General features: G+C 48.8%; 1 protein-coding gene across 1 annotated transcript in view; it reads left to right on the forward strand.

The window, feature by feature from the left end:
• Positions 1–1,447: 1,447 nt before the first annotated feature.
• Positions 1,448–15,501, forward strand: part of Slc9a1 (solute carrier family 9 member A1) — a 61,643-nt gene continuing 47,589 nt past the window's right edge. Inside the window, exon 1 of the mRNA XM_051171064.1 lies at positions 1,448–1,984. Coding sequence (XP_051027021.1) covers positions 1,624–1,984 — 361 coding nt within the window. The 5' untranslated portion in view covers positions 1,448–1,623. The remainder of the gene's footprint in view (positions 1,985–15,501) is intronic.

Raw genomic sequence — 15,501 nt, forward strand, 5'->3', positions numbered from 1 at the left:
AAGCTTACCTCGAGTTGAAATTCCTCTTTCCCTAGGACAGCCAAGGCTATACAGAGGAACCCTGTCTTGAAAAACAACAACAACAACAACAAAATAAAATAAAAAAAGAAGAAGAAGAAAGAAAAAAAATTCCTCTTTTCTTAGTCCTCCAAGTGCTGGCACAACTGCAGTTTAGATTTCTAGCCCACATTTATTTATTGTTTATTTATTTATTTATGTAACTTTTTTGGTTTGTTTTTGTTTTTTGTTTTTCGAGACAGGGTTTCTCTGTGTAGCCTTGACTGTCCTGGACTCGCTTTTGTAGACCAGGCTGGCCTCGAACTCACAGCGATCTGCCTGCCTCTGCCTCCCAAGTGCTGGGACTAAAGGCATGCACCATTACTACCCAGTTTTATTTATTTAACTTTATTCTGTGGCGCTGGGCATTGAAACCAACGCTTTATACCCGGTAGGCAAGCGCTCTACCTCTCAACCAAAATCTCACCCTTTTCATTCTAAACATTTCCATATGGATTACCTCATTTAGCCATCATAGTATCCGTCTGTTATAGCTACCTATCTCCACATTACAGTTGAAAAGGCTGTGAAACAGAAAGGCTAAGTAACTTGCTCCAAGGCACGCGGCAATGAGAAAATGCTTTGTAGATAGTACAGTATTTCATTTGTGTTAGATTGTACTTTTTTTTTTTTCCTCCTCGGGGTCTCGGCTTCCTCTTCTTACGTGATACTTCCTTCCCTTGGCGACAGGGGTCGCTGCACTAGGCGGGCGCTGACAGGTCTCTCTAGCCCGCTGCGCCGGCTGCTCGTTGGTGCCTATAAATGGCTGCGCTGTGCTCAGCGAGGCACCAGTCCGCTGCCGCGGGATCCGGGGGCGAGCTAGGGCTGGAGGTGGAGCTGGAGCTGACCGTGAAGGAGCTACGGCTGAGCCGGGGTGAAGCACAGCACTGTAACGGGGTCTTAAGGAGGGGTGTGTTTCTGCTGGCTCACTGCGAGCCGCCTTCAGCCTGCGCCGAGGCGCCTTCCCGCCAGGCCGTCTGCCTCTGTCTTCCGCCTCCCTCCATTTCCCCGGAATCTCAACCCGGCGCGCCTGGACCCTGGCTCTCCTCTGGGTGGGAAAGCCCCCGCCTTTTTCCTGCTTTACTCCTTTCTCTCAGGCTGGCCTTCCAGCCTTCTCTCTCCTTTTCTTGGAGTGGGTCTCATCCCTTTCGGTCTTTAGCACAGATTCCTTACCTTCTCCCTCTAGCCGAGTTCCAACACCCTGGCGATTTTCCTTAGCCAAAGGTCCCAGCCTTCCTTCCTCCTTTTCCCTTGCCGGTGGTCCAGCATATCTTGGCCTTTCCTCTTTCTTTAGGACGCAGTTTCTACGATTCCCTTCTCTCCGCCTGGAGTTCTAGATCTTTTGGTTTTCCTCCCTGTTCCCCCTACCCAAGGTACTTGTACCCTTTTTGCAGTTTAGGCTGTGACTCTATAGAAAACAAAGATAACCTCTCTAAAACATGAACTTTTCCTAGAGACTGCTCCAGTCTCAACCCACCGGTGGACTCCTTGCTATCTATGTCCCAGGTCTTACACTCACTTGGCTAAGGGCTGAGGCCTCCTAAGACCGGAGGGAGCAGCACTAAGATGCTTCGGCGGTCTGGCATCTGGGGACTTTCTCCACCTCGGATCTTCCCCTCCTTGCTGGTGGTGGTTGCCTTGGTGGGACTGCTACCTGTTCTCAGGAGCCATGGCCTCCAGCCCAGCCCCACTGCCAGCACCATCAGAGGTTCTGAGCCACCACGGGAACGCTCAATCGGGGATGTCACCACTGCTCCGTCAGAGCCTCTGCGCCACCCAGATGATCGCAACTTGACCAATTTAGTCATTGAACAAGGCGTTAAGCCAGCTCGAAAAGCCTTTCCAGTCCTGGACATTGACTACTTACATGTACGCACACCCTTCGAGATCTCCCTCTGGATCCTGCTGGCCTGCCTCATGAAAATAGGTAAGTCCAAGGTGCCTGATGCTGGTGCTGGTGCTGCCGCTGCCACCACCAGATAGGTGAGCTTCTTGTCCCATTTCTTACCAGATTCGGCTGCTCTGGATCTGAATGAACCGCTTCTGTGACATTGGCATCCTTTTTTTTTTTTAGGTCCTTAGACTCTTAACTCTGGCCTGTGGGCTGGCATTGTGTGTGTGTGTGTGTGTGTGTGTGTGTGTGTGTATGAAGGATCAGGAGTGCACACAGGATTTGAAGATGGGATGATTTTGATACAAGATAGTTTCACTAAAGCTTCCAAGGCTTGGCAGGTCTCCTACGGCTTGGCTCAAACTAAGAGAGGAGCCAGGTGCCATGCTGTGTGTAAGACAGGAGTGTCTTTTAGCAAGTGGCACTTTGTGCCCTGTCAACAGCAATCAGTGCAATTTATTACCTTCTTGGTGAGAGGGTGTTTTTTTTTTTTTTTTAGGACGTGGCCTGTCTAAGGATTTTGTGTAGAGTAAGGAACCAGGTACGGAAGCCTTAGGAGCATGGTAGGACACAGGGACCACTAAGGTCTCATTTTTCTTCTCCTCCAGATTGGTAGCTGTCAGCTTTGCCTGCCAAAGCTGCTCAGAAGCCCTTGAGTCAGACTCCAGTCCAGAAATGCTAACCGTTATCCAGTTCATAGCGATGTCTACAGGCCATTTGGAGGTGGCAGGAGAGTGGAGGAGGTTGAGGTTTGGTCCAGGTTTGTGCTCAGCTGACTAGAGACGTTGGCTACTCACTGAAGGAGAAGAGGTAGAGAAGGGCGGGCTCTAAAGAGATTTCACCACACTCCTTTGGAAGAAGAGCATGAGAAAGCTGTTCCCTCTTCGATGGTTGGGCTTCCTGCCCAGCCTGAGCACCCTGTTCTGTTGGGTGATTGGTGGAGTTCTCCGGGGCCCCCGGAGCTAGCGTCCAGGGGGCTTTGCAAGCTACCTTAGTTTTTTCCAGGCTACTCTGAGCTAACAGGGCACTGGGACTCTGCTCCCACTTTGCTTGAGATCTGTGTTTTGAGAAGTTGAATGACCCTGGGCAGGAAGGAAGCCTTGCAGCTTTCCCAGGGACACCATTGGCTGACTGGTGGACTGGTGTGAGGTTGGCCCTGGGGCTCGCTGCAGGAACTAACTGGTACCTCTGTTTTGATAGATCCAGGAGCTGGCTTCCTGGTGCAGGGCTTTGGTGCTGAGGCAGTTACAGTGGCAGAGTTTGGTCAAGGAGCTGGGCCATCAGCACCTATACCCTGATGGCTGCCAGCTTCCCGGAAAAAAAAAAAAAAAAAAAAAAAAATTCAAGGACTGAGCAAGGGGAACCGAGTGTACAGATTCTCACATAAATTCATGACCTTAAACAGCTGAGCCTTTTCCTGAAGGTCTTTCTTATTTGTGAAATAAGAATCCAAACTGCTATTCGACTGTATCGATTAAGTCATGAAACCTCTGGCTGTATTTGTTGTAAGAACCTGAAGTGACCATGATATGTCATTTGTCTGTAGGAGACAAGGAAGAGACTTCCTAAGTGCTGCCTGTAAACTAACACTCCCCTCAGCCCCCTCTTGTCCCAGGACTGGGAGTTGGCACACACACTGCCGATCTGTCTACTGGTGCCACCGTAGCATGAATAAAAAGACCCCTCTCTGGGAAGTCTGAACGTTCCCCCTGCAGACCTGATAGCTCTCATCCTAATGGGCGCAAGACTGGGCCTGACCTGCATTGTCAATATAGATTGTGGTACCTGGGGGTCCTGGCCTGGAGAGCAGAGACGGGGCGCTGGGGAGAATAACAGTCAGGACACTGAGTTGTCCTCCTACTGTGACCTTGACCAGTCCTCAGCCAGCTGTTCTTTGTGATACTTTGTGGTCCCGACACGTCTGTTGTTGCTCTGCTTCTGGAAACCCTGGTGGAGCTCCTCAGCCTTGGACCTCGGTTTTCCTCTCATAAAATGGGGAGGCTGAGTCTGATCCCCCTTGCGGTCCCAAAGGCTTCTTGGGAAGGCATTTTTCTGCTTCTGAAAACAGGGGCCTTGGCATTTGGCCGTCCTGGGGCTAAAGGGTAGAGGCAAAGGGCGCGGAAGATCTCAGGGGTCCCGCGCGCGCGCAGATGCCAGCAGTGAAATCCATTCCCACCTTCCCCTTTGACGTGTGGAATTAAGGTCAGATGTAAGGTTGCAGTATAGAATATGCACCTGCCAGCCGGGGCTTTACATCCACCAGACAATGGTTAGCACAAGCTGGGGTGTGGCTCAGATAGAGAACATGCATGGGGTCCGAGGTGCCACAAAAAAAAGTGTGTGTGTGTGTGTGTGTATGTACACACACATGTGGACGTGGACTAGGACCCAGCTATAGTGCTGGCAATGATGTAAGGTAGTGCACATAAAGTTGGCTTCCTATATGGAGAGTGCTTGGTGAGCAGCTGCTGCCACGGTTAGTATTTTAGCCACCGAAGGCGGACGCATCCCTACTTCCTGTCTCCTCTGAGACTGCAGCACCGCACTGTCCCTTAGCCCTGGCCTGCCACCTGGTCCTTCCTTAAGGCGTCAGGGGTTTGGACATGTCCGTCTGACTTTCTCTTCTCTCTCTCCGAGACAGGGTTTCTCCGTGTGGCCCTGGCTGTCATCGTCCTTCTTTTGAGCTGCCTCCTTGAGTTGGTTGTGGGAAGACGGGAGCAGAGCAGGTCCTTCGGTACAGGCTGGAGGGCCAAGGCAGTGATCTCTTCAGTGTCTGCTATCCAAGGGCCAGAGACTTTATTTCAGGGTCATGACTATTTTCTCATCATCCCAGAGTGGGTAGGAGTTTTGGTGGCGTTTCCATCCTGTCAGCTGTGGTAGCTCCTTCTCATGCAAGGTACCCACCTTTTAAGAATGGAAAGTGCAGTGTGCAGTCTTCTTTCCCTCCTAGTCGTGTGCCAGAACCCAAAGGAGGGTCCTGTGGACATTGGAGACCAAGATTTAGTGTTCTAGAGTAAGTGATGCCTCGGGACTGGGGAGGTGAACTCAGGCAAGTCACTTCCCTTCTCTGGACCGTACTTTCTCTCTTTTAATCAAGGATTCTTCCCTTTGTTTGGTGAGAGGAGAGTTAGTGGTTTAAAAGGGACTTAAATTATTGGGAGAACCAGAACTGGGTATGTAGCTTAGTTGGTAGAGTGCTTGCCTACCATGCATGAAGCCCTAGGTTCAATTCCTTACACTGCATAAATCAAATGTGACGTTAAGGTCCGGAATCTCAGCACTGGGAGGTTGAGGCAGGAAGATCAGAAGTTCAAGGCCATCCTCAATTACAGAGTGAGTTTGAGGCCAGCCAGAGACACATGAGACCATGTCTCAAATAAGTAAATAATAAATAAATGTATGAATAAATGAATAATTGAGAGACCTGCCCAGAAACCTTTGGGGTAGGGCCATCCTCCTCCCTCACGTACTGTGGTTTGGCTCTTGCATGAATTCTGCTTTGTCCCAGTTCACCTGACTCTGGGCAGTGCTTGTTCCCAGCTTACCACTGGCAGCACCCCTGGAGTTTGCCCATATTCCTGACCTGGAACGCCTGGCAGAGGCCCAGAAGCCTATAAAGCAGGTATTCATCTTGTCCCCTGATTAGGGACAAAAAAGACTCCTTTTGTCCGTTTGCATCTTATGATGTTTGGGTTTTGGTCTTTGCAAGGTGTGTGCTGCTATTCTCTCCCTAGAACAAGTTTGCAAACAACGAGGTGGGGGATTATTACGAGCAGATGTGAGCCTTGCGCTCTGTTAAAGTGAGACCCAAACCGACCTCTTCTACTTCCCAAAAGGAACAAAACAGCTTAAAGGTCACCTTGAAGTGGTCCCAACCCCAGATGGGACTCCAAAAGGAAAAGGATGACCTTTCTCTCCTGGGAAAAACAGCCACCTGGCTGTGGGATGGTATGAGGGAAGTCAGCCAGCATCTGGGGGCAAGGCCTCAGGTAGGATGTTTGCAGGTGTGCCGGGGCACTTGGCCGGGCACGGTCTTACGGTCTGCACTTGATTTGGCTTCACACCCAGGTTCACCTTTCCTTCACTCTCGGGGATCCCAGGCCAGCACATGCAACTCTGCTCTAAGGACGACCCTGGTAGAAGAAACCTTGGTCACTGTCCTGGACGCTGCTGCCTTTTGGGACATTTCCCTGGACTTGCCTTGCTCTCTTACTGCCACCTTCTGAGTCTGAGCTAGAGACTGGTTTGGGGGTGCCTGGCTCACTGTGGTGGCATTTTCTTAAAAAGTTTTATTTATTTATTATGTATACAATGTTCTGCCTGCATGTGTGCCTGCATACCAGAAGAGGGCACCAGATCTCATTATAGATGGTTATGAGCCACCATGTGGTTGCTGGGAATCGAACTCAGGACCTCTGAAAGAGGAGACAGTGCTCTTAACCTCTGAGCCATCTCTCCAGCCACTGTGGTGGCATTTAGAGTGTATTAGATTTTCCCCATTTTGTGTCATTCGTCTTTGTGTAACTATACCAAAAATACCGTATAGAATTAGTGTATAAGGGGAAAGAGTTTATTTTGACTCACAGTTTCAGGGCTCGGGTCCATGGCTAGTTGGCCCATTTGTACTTACAGATGAGGTGACACTTGATGACAGAAATGTGTAGTGGAACAGAACTGCCTCCCTCGTGGCTGGGGAGCCATAGAGAGCAAGGAGGAAGGTAAGGAACTGGCATTTTTTTAAGGACATGTTGTGACACCTAAAGACCAGTAGGCCTCGTAAGTTCCCACAACTTCCCAATAGTATCACTCTGGGCCTATGTTCCAGACCCACGGTCATCTCCCGGGCCCATTCTAGGCTGCAGCAGCTGTTCTCCTCCACATGCTGTTTCTCCACAGCTTCGGCATCCCGCCTAGTGTGCCCTTTGACATCACTTCTGTTGTTGGGGTGTGCGATGTAGTAATAACTACCATTTATTGAGTGTCTACAGAGCAGTGTCAGGGACTTTGTAAAAGAAATCTTACTTAATCCACACAAAAGTCTCATGAGATAAAGGCTCCCTCTGTTCTGCAGATGAGGAAACGGCTCAGGGCTTCTCCTCAGCAATGCTGAATTGCTGTTTATTTTCTGTTGTCGTCTTGCCATAGTCTCCTGGAGGGGTGCAGCTGCGTTGACTGCCTCTCTCGTTGCCCTCAGCCCGATGCACTAGGCCCTGCATGGAGTGGTGCCCAGCCTCACTGCACCTGCATTAGGACTCCATCTGAGGGGGCGGCATGGCCACCAGGGCAGCCCTCTTCCTACCTGAGAGAGCTGGAGGTGTTTTGTGCCTGTCCTAAAGGAATCGCTGAATCTGTGTGAGTGCACACAAATCCTGCACTAGACTGAGCCTACACCTTCTCAGAGAGTCACCCGCCTGTCACCTCTCCGCGGTGCTCTCTCAGCAGTCTGACAGAGCTTGCTTCTCTAAGAACATGGCAATTGAAAGGGGTCTTCTTTAGCCAGAGGGGCTGGCTAGCTTTGTGTGTGTCCTCCTGCCACTGAGGAAGAATGTACCCGCCTGCTCTTGGTCGCCCTCAGGGCCCTGTGGCACCCTCCGAGAGACACACTTTGTATGGGAGCAGGTGGTATAGTTTTCTTTAGCTCTAGAAGCAGAAGTTGTAATTCTTATTAGTGCTGGGATTTGTTTCCAAAGCACTTGCATATACAATACTTAATTTTACTTTCTTTAATGCCTAAGGAAACTGAGTCTTGGGTTGTCACCTGCCTGAGGCAGGGGGAAAGGACCCAATTCCTGGATAGCTAGCTCAAGGTCCTGTCTTCTTTCCTGCCTGGCCAGCAAGTGGGGACTCTTTTTATGTTTTTGTTGTTGCGGGGTTTTGTTTCTTTGTTTTTTTCAAGACAGTGTTTCTCTGTGTAGCCCTGGCTTTCCTGGACTCATTTTGTAGACCAGGCTGACCTTGAACTCACAGTGATCCTCCTGCCTCTGCCTCCCGAGTGCTGGGATTAAAGGCATGCGACACCACTGCCGGGCTCCTTTCTGTCTTTTTAATTAACACGTTTACTATGAATACTGAATGTTAATAAGGTTCCAGGGAGGCAGAGGCAGGCAGAACTCTGAGTTCAAGGCCAGCTTGGACTATATAGTGAGTACCAGGACAACCAGACTTTGTCTCCAAATTAAAAAAAAATTTCCCAAGTGGCTTTAGGAGAGAGAAAATGACTGGATGTATCCACATAGGTGACCTGGATGGAGGGTGTCCCTTCTGTGGGAGGGAGAGCTGTAGGAGGTGGGTGCCCAGAGCTCTGGACACTCAGCCACAAGGTCTTTACCATCCTCCAGTGTTCCTATGTTGTGGACTTCAGTCTGAAGTCCTCCCCTTCCTGATGTGTGGGGCAGCAAACCTTTGAAATGAGGTAGGGGTGTTCTTTTTCTCAGCCTGTGGGAGGCTCTGCTCCACCCCCACCCAAAGGGAGAGGAGGAGAGAAATGAATTTTAATGGGAAACTTGCTAGAAGTGGGTGGATGGCGGGCGCGCAAGAGGTCTGACCTCAGATCTCAGTTTTTCTTTTTCTTTTGGTGTGGGTTGTGGGGATTGAACCTGGGACCTTGCCCATACTACACACAAACCCCCACCCCTACCCCCCACCTTGCTCTGGTCTTCGTTGTGTGACTTTAGGCAGAGCAGCAACCTCTCTGTGCCGGTTCTTGATTTGTGATTCCTGATTTGTGATGGTTTTGTTAAGTGGTTGTTAATTACATTAGCCGTTGCTTTTTTAAAAATTAATTTATTATTATGTATACAGTGCTCTGCCAGAAGAGAGCATCAGGTCACATTATAGATGGCTGTGAGCCACCATGTGGTTGCTGGGAATTGAACTCAGGACCTCTGGAAGAGCAGTCAGTGCTCTTAACCTTGGAGCCATCTCTCCAGCCCCTAGCTGTTGCTTTTATTTTAGCTATTTCTTATTAAACTCCTAGTTGAGAGGCTGCTGGGTGCTGGCACAGTTACAAACGAGCCCAGCTCTGGCCAACTTTGGAGCCTGTGGTTTTTCAGTGTCATGTCTCAAGTTCAGGAGCCCCGTCAGTTCAGAAATGTCATTTCTCCATAGTCACTCTAAACTGCAGGGTTGAAACCCTTGACTGTTCTCTTTGGCTCAGTCTTTTAAAAGGATTTAGGAGCCCAGTGTGGTGGCACACTCCTTTAATCCCAGCGCTTGGGAGGCAGAGGCAGGTGGATTGCTCTGAGTTTGAGGCCATCTTGGTCTACAAAGTGAGTCCAGGATAGCCAAGGCTACACAGAAAAACCCTGTCTTGAAAGGCCAAAAAACAAAAACAAACAAACAAACAAACAACCCTGCCTTGGGAAAAAAAAAGGGGTGGGGTAGACAAAACTGTGGCCCATTCCAAGGTCCACAGTGAAGAAAGAGCCTATCTAAGAGGTGGTGGTATTCATACACCCCCTGGAATGACTGGGACCTGCAGCTAAGGCACCCCAGATGTCCTCTGGGAACAGCAGCCTGTACACAGCCTGCAGCTGGGCTCCTCTCCTCCTGGCAGCCCCCACCTGCTTCTCTTCTGCTGCAGGCAGAGAAGGCTCGCTCAGCACGGGCAGGCCTGGGGTTATTCCTGAGTCATCCATCGCCCTATGGCTCCTGCAGCTCACGCTCCCTCGCTGCCTCTGCAAATGTCTGAGTCAGACGAGTCTCCCCAAGGTTGTCTGCACACACCGCACTAGGCCAGACCGTCTCTTTAGATGCCAATAAACATCAACTGATACTTTAGGCAGCCCGTGATTATATGTGGGTATTTTTACTCTTATGGGCTAATCTAATTTTAACTGAACTAAGTTTTGGGTTGGCCTGGATCAGCGGGCTGCCCCTCCTCTCTGAAATCATGCTCAATTCCTTAGTCCTGGACAGGTTTTGATGTTCACTGGGCCAGACTGAGCTCTGAAATCAGGAGCCCCCTGGCTTATCCCAGCAAGTTCTCATAAATACCTGTCCTCTGGTGCTCTGACTGGGTGCTAGAGTGAGGGGTTCTGTTCCTTCCCAGGTTTGTGGGATGACATCACAGCTTTATGTGAGACAGAGCCCAGAAATTCACCCACACAGTTACTAGTGAGCACCACGTGCATAGCCCTTGGCGCATGCCAGGTAAAGCCCGAGAGGGCTGTGTCTTAGGAGCTGGCCAGCCTGAAGAAAGAGAGGCAAGAAGAGGCGTAGCAGTGTCAGCCTGGGGCCCTCTCGGCACTGGGAAAGTAAAGCTGGGCCGCCCTGCTCAGTGGGTGCTTTCAGATTGTTCAGGACTGGACGAGATGAGACAAGAGGGAACAGGTGTGGGTGTGTCTGAGGGCAGGGCAGCCTCCTGGCGAAGGGTGAGTTGAGAGGGAGTGGGCAGCCCCTGAGGGCTGTGGCTCTGCTAGAGGAGGCTTTCCAAAGAGGTGAGGCGGAACCTGAGTGGAGTCTTGGCGGGAGTAGAAGTGGAGCACATGCTGTACTCAGAAGCTGATGCCCGCGAGGGCAAGCACGGAAGCCCCCTGAAGACAGGGCCGCAGTGCTGGTTTCCCTTCCCCACCCCTTCCCTCTCTTTCTACCGCCTTTCTTTGGTCTCTCTATCTTCTTTTCCTTTCTTGCTTTCTTCCTTTGTTATAGTGCCAGTAAAAGCCAGAAAGCCTGCTGGGCAGATTTTAAAGAAGCTGAAACACTTTGTGCATTTACTTTCTTATCTGTTTCTGGCACACGGACAGGGCTCTGTAAATATTGGGGAATGAATGGATGAAGGAGCGAGCACGTGACTGGCGCTCATGTGGAGACAGGGCTCACACAGAGATCGGGGCTGACTAGAAACCAGGTTGCTCAGAAAGGAGGAAAAAGGCGTCCAGAGGCTTTTTGGTGGCAGGCTGAATGGTAGGCCAGAGCCTAACTGAGAGTGACACTCAACTCACAGGCAGCCCTTGGCAGCTGAGGTCGCAGCGTCTTGTGCATGGCTCTGATGCTCATCTGCTAGGGCATTGATGGGCTCTGGGCCAGGGGGGGTGTCTCTGAGAGGATCTGTCTGTTTGGTCTGCCCTCTTTGTGTGTGAGGAAAAGTGAGATACCAGAACTTCCACGGGGAGCCACTGAGAGCTCTAATTGAATTAGGCTTTTCCTGAGAAGGCTCCTTAAGCCATAAACTACACTGTGACTGAATTACTGAGGCCAGTGGACATAAACCACACAAGAAGGCATCTTGTTAATTTATAGTCACCTGCACAGGTTTCGTTATGGCTCCTCTTTGTTTGTATGTGGATTGGGTATGGACTGGGGCCAGAATCTTCCTTCTGGGGCAGATTTATTTTTATGCAAACAAATAAAATAAGAGCAGCATAGTATAGCCCAACAGCAGTCTAGGAGGGAATTTAAGTAGAAGGTAAAAGTCCCTCTGCTTAGCTCCCTGAGCGGTCTCATTCATTCACTGCTATTCCTGAGGGCAGCTGGAGTGTGCGTCTTTTGCAGAAATTCTTGCAGTTTAGTTTTTATGAAGTGCACTTTGTGGCTCTAGGCTGTGACCTGGGACTTGACCCCCTACTGTTACTTCTGCCTCTTTCCTACATAAGGCATTTTGCTTTCTTGGACCTTCACTGTACCCTAAATTTCACTGTAAAAGGCTCTGCTGGGGCTTTCCAGTTGATATGGCCTAGGCAGACTGAGACACTTGGTAGGAAAGTACAAGATTCCTCCTTTGAGGGTGGGCCAGGGTTCCCATGGATCTCAGGCCTCCAAGCACAGGATTTTCGTGTATAGGCCTCCAATTGTAAGATTAAAATAGAGGCCCATAGAAGAAGTAGGACAGTATATAAGAGAGGAGGCACAGCCTGGAATTGTGTGGTGTTGGTTCAAAGGAGATGGCGCGCGCCTTTAATTCCAGCACTTGGGAGACAGACTCGGGCAGACCTCTGAGTTCGAGGCCAGCTTGGTCTACAGAGGGAATTCCAGTACCTTCAGAGATACACAGAGAAGCCCTGTCTCTAAAACGAAAACACACACACACACATACACACACAGTGAAAGAAAAGAAAAAAAAAGGAAAGAAAAGAAAGAAAAAGAGATGGGGGAACTGGAGAGAGCACTGACTGCTCTTCCAGAGGACCCAGATTCAATCCCAGCACCCATGTGGCAGCTCACAACTGTCTGTAGCTCCAAGATCTGATACCCTCATACAGACATACATGCAGGCAAAGCACCAATGCACATAAATAAATAATTGGAAAAAAAAAAAAAAGAGATGGTCAGGAGAGGGTCCAGGGCACAGGCTTTCAAGCTATGGGTTTGTGCAACTGACTATGGTCATGAAATGTGATAAAGTTGATGACAGTAGGTTTCCAAAAATAACTCAATGTGTAATGAGCCCAGGTGTTTCTCCGGAGCTCCCCGGTGTTGCCCTGTGCATCTTCACAAAGAGCCCTGTTTGGTTCTGAGTGTCCAAGTCTCCATCCTGCAGCACGTGTGCAGTCACACCACAGGCGCCATCAGACACTGCTCGAAACATCTCGGCCCCAACTCCAGACTATTATGTCAGCAGCTGGAGTGGTAGTGGTTTTCCTTTTTGTTTTCTTTTCTTTTTTCTTTCTTTGAGACAGGGTCTTAATGTATCCCAGGCTGATTGCAAACTTACTTATGAGGATGACCTTGAACTTTTGACCCTCCTGTTTCTACTGACTATAAGTGAAGGGATTAAAAGCATGTGCTTCCATACCATAGCTAGCTTATGAAATGCTGGAAATGAAAGCCCAGGGCTTTTCCACATACTTGATATGCCAGTCACTTCTCTATCGCTGTGATAAGACACCACAATAAAAAATGACTTATAGAGGAAGCTGGAGTCCAATTCCCAGCACCCACGTGGTGCCTCGCTACCATTTACAACCGCGTCCCATGTGATCCAATGTCCCCTTCACATACATAAAAATACACAAATAAATAAATATATATTTTTTCGAGACAGGGTTTCTCTGTGTAGCCTTGGCTCTCCTGGACTCTCACTCACAGAGATCCACCTGCCTCTGCCTCTCAAGTGCTGGGATTAAGGGCATGCGCCACCACGCTCAGCTATAAATCTTTAAAAATGACATATAAGAAAGTTTCTTTGGCTTCTGGCCTCAGAAGGAAGAATCCATAATGAAAGGGGAAGCATGGCAGCAGGTGGGCGACTAGGGCAGGAAGCTGAGCGAGCACATGCTCCACAAGATGTAGGAGGCAGGGGAACAAACGGGAGTGGGGGTGAGGCTTTGAACTCCTTTTTTCATTTTGTTTTGAGACTGGGTTTCTTTGTGTAGTCTTGGCTGTTCTGAAACTTGCTCTGTAGACCAGGCTGGCCTTGAACTCAGGGATCTGCTTGCTCTGCCTCCCAAGTGCCTCTAAGATGTATGCCATCACCACCTGGCCTGAGGCTGTGAACTCTTTTTTTGTTTTTTGTTTTCGTTTTTCAAGATAGGGTTTCTCTGTGTAGCCCTGGCTATCCTGGACTCACTTTGTAGACCAAGCTGGCCTTGATCGAACTCACAGAGATCTGCCTGCCTCTCCTGAGTGCTGGGATTACAGGCATGTTCCCTGACACCCATTTTGAGGCTATGAACTTTTTAAAAATGATTTATTATGTATACAGTAATCTGCCTGCATGTACACCTACACATCAGAAGAGGGCACCGGATCTCATTATAGATGGTTGTGAGCCACCACGTGGTTGCTGGGAATTGAACTCAGGACCTCTGGAAGAGCAGAGTCAGTGCTCTTAACCTCTGAGCCATCTCTCTAGCCCAAGGCTATAAGCTATTAAGGCCCGTCTCAAATGACATATTCTTCCAGTAAGACTCTGTGTCCTAAAGGTTCCAAACCCTTCCCAAACATAGCACCAGTTGGGGACCAAGTGTTTTTTTGTTTTTGTTTTTGTTTTTTTTTTTTTAAAGACAGGGTCTCTCTTTGTAGCCTTGGCTGTCCTGGACTCAATTTGTAGACCAGGCTGTCCTTGAACTCACAGTGATCCGCCTGCCTCTGTCTCCCGAGTGCCCAAGTGTTCAAATACGTGATCTTGTGGGGAATGTTTCTTGTTCAGATCATCATGCCAGGCAAGCGTTTACCAACCAAGCTGCATCTCATCTCTCTCGCTTGTTTTGTTGTTGTTGCTGTTTGTTTGTTTGACACAGGGTCTCTCTGTGTAGCCTTGCTTGTCCTTGACTCACTTTGTAGACCAGGCTGACCTCGATCCACCGGCCTCTGCTTCTGAGTGCTGGGATTAAAGGCATGTGCCACTGTACCCAGCTTGAGGCTATGAACTATTGAAAGCGTGCCTGCTTGTGCACTTTCAGGCCAGAAGAGGGCACCAGATCACATTACAGGTAGTTGTGAGCCACCATGTGGTTGCTGGGAATTGAACTCAGGTCCTCTGGAAGATGAGTCAGTGCTCATAACCACTGAGCCATCTCTCCAGCCTATCCCTCACTTTTTTTTTTTAAAGGAAAATTTCATTTTTATCTTGTTATAGTATGTGTCTGTATATATGTTGGTATCTGCAGAGGCTAGAAAAGGGCTCAGATCCCTTGGACCTGGAGTTACAGGCAGTGGTGAATACCTAATGTGGATGTTGAGAGCTGAACCTGGTCTGAAAGAACCGCAATATTTTAAACCGCTGAGCTGGCTCTCAAGCCTCATCTCCCTCTGTCTGTCTGTCTGTCTGTCTGTCTATCTATCTATCTATCTATCTATCCTTTATCTACTTGAGGTAGTGTCTTACTGTATATCCCTGGCTGACATGACACTTACCATGTAGTCCAGACTAGCTTTGAGTTGATAGAGATCCTCCTGTCTCAGCCTCCCTAGTGTTTAGATTCCAAGTGGGCTCTATACTCTGCTAATTGCTGTGTTTTTACTATACATAAAAGTTTTTCTGTTGGGTGTGGTGGTGCATGCCTTTAATTCCAGCACTCGGGAGGTAGAGGCAGGTGGATCGCTGTGAGTTTGAGGCCAGCCTGGTCTACAAGCAAGTCCAGGACAGCCAAGGCTACACAGAGAAACCCTGTCTCAAAAAACCAAAAACCAAAACAAAAACAACTTTTTTTTTTCTGTTCTTACTGGGTAGTGGTGGCGTACGCCTTTAATCCCAGCACTTGTGAGGCACAGGGTCCCAGATCTCTGTGAGTTCAAGGCCAGCCTGGTCTACAGAGTGAGTTCTAGGACAGCCAGGGCTACACAGAGAGACCCTGTCTCAAAACCAAGAAAATAAAAAATAAAAAAGCCTGGTCTCATAGAAATATAATAGTTTAATTATGGAAAACAAATACTTTATATGCCCTAGCACCATTCCTTAGCATGTAAAGTATCAAATTAGTACTTGGATTGTATTGTGCTGAAATATTTGATTTTGAAATTGTTGTTTGCATTTTTTATTTGAATTTCATTAAAAAAAAAAGTCTAGTGAATTTTGGCCAGGGATTAGGACAAGATTTCCAACAATTTTTGAAATGGCTCTAAAGAACGGGTTATTCTGATACTTTATACCACATGTAAACATACACATCAGA

This window comes from Acomys russatus, chromosome 29 (genome assembly GCF_903995435.1).
Source record: "Acomys russatus chromosome 29, mAcoRus1.1, whole genome shotgun sequence".
Taxonomy (NCBI): domain Eukaryota; kingdom Metazoa; phylum Chordata; class Mammalia; order Rodentia; family Muridae; genus Acomys; species Acomys russatus.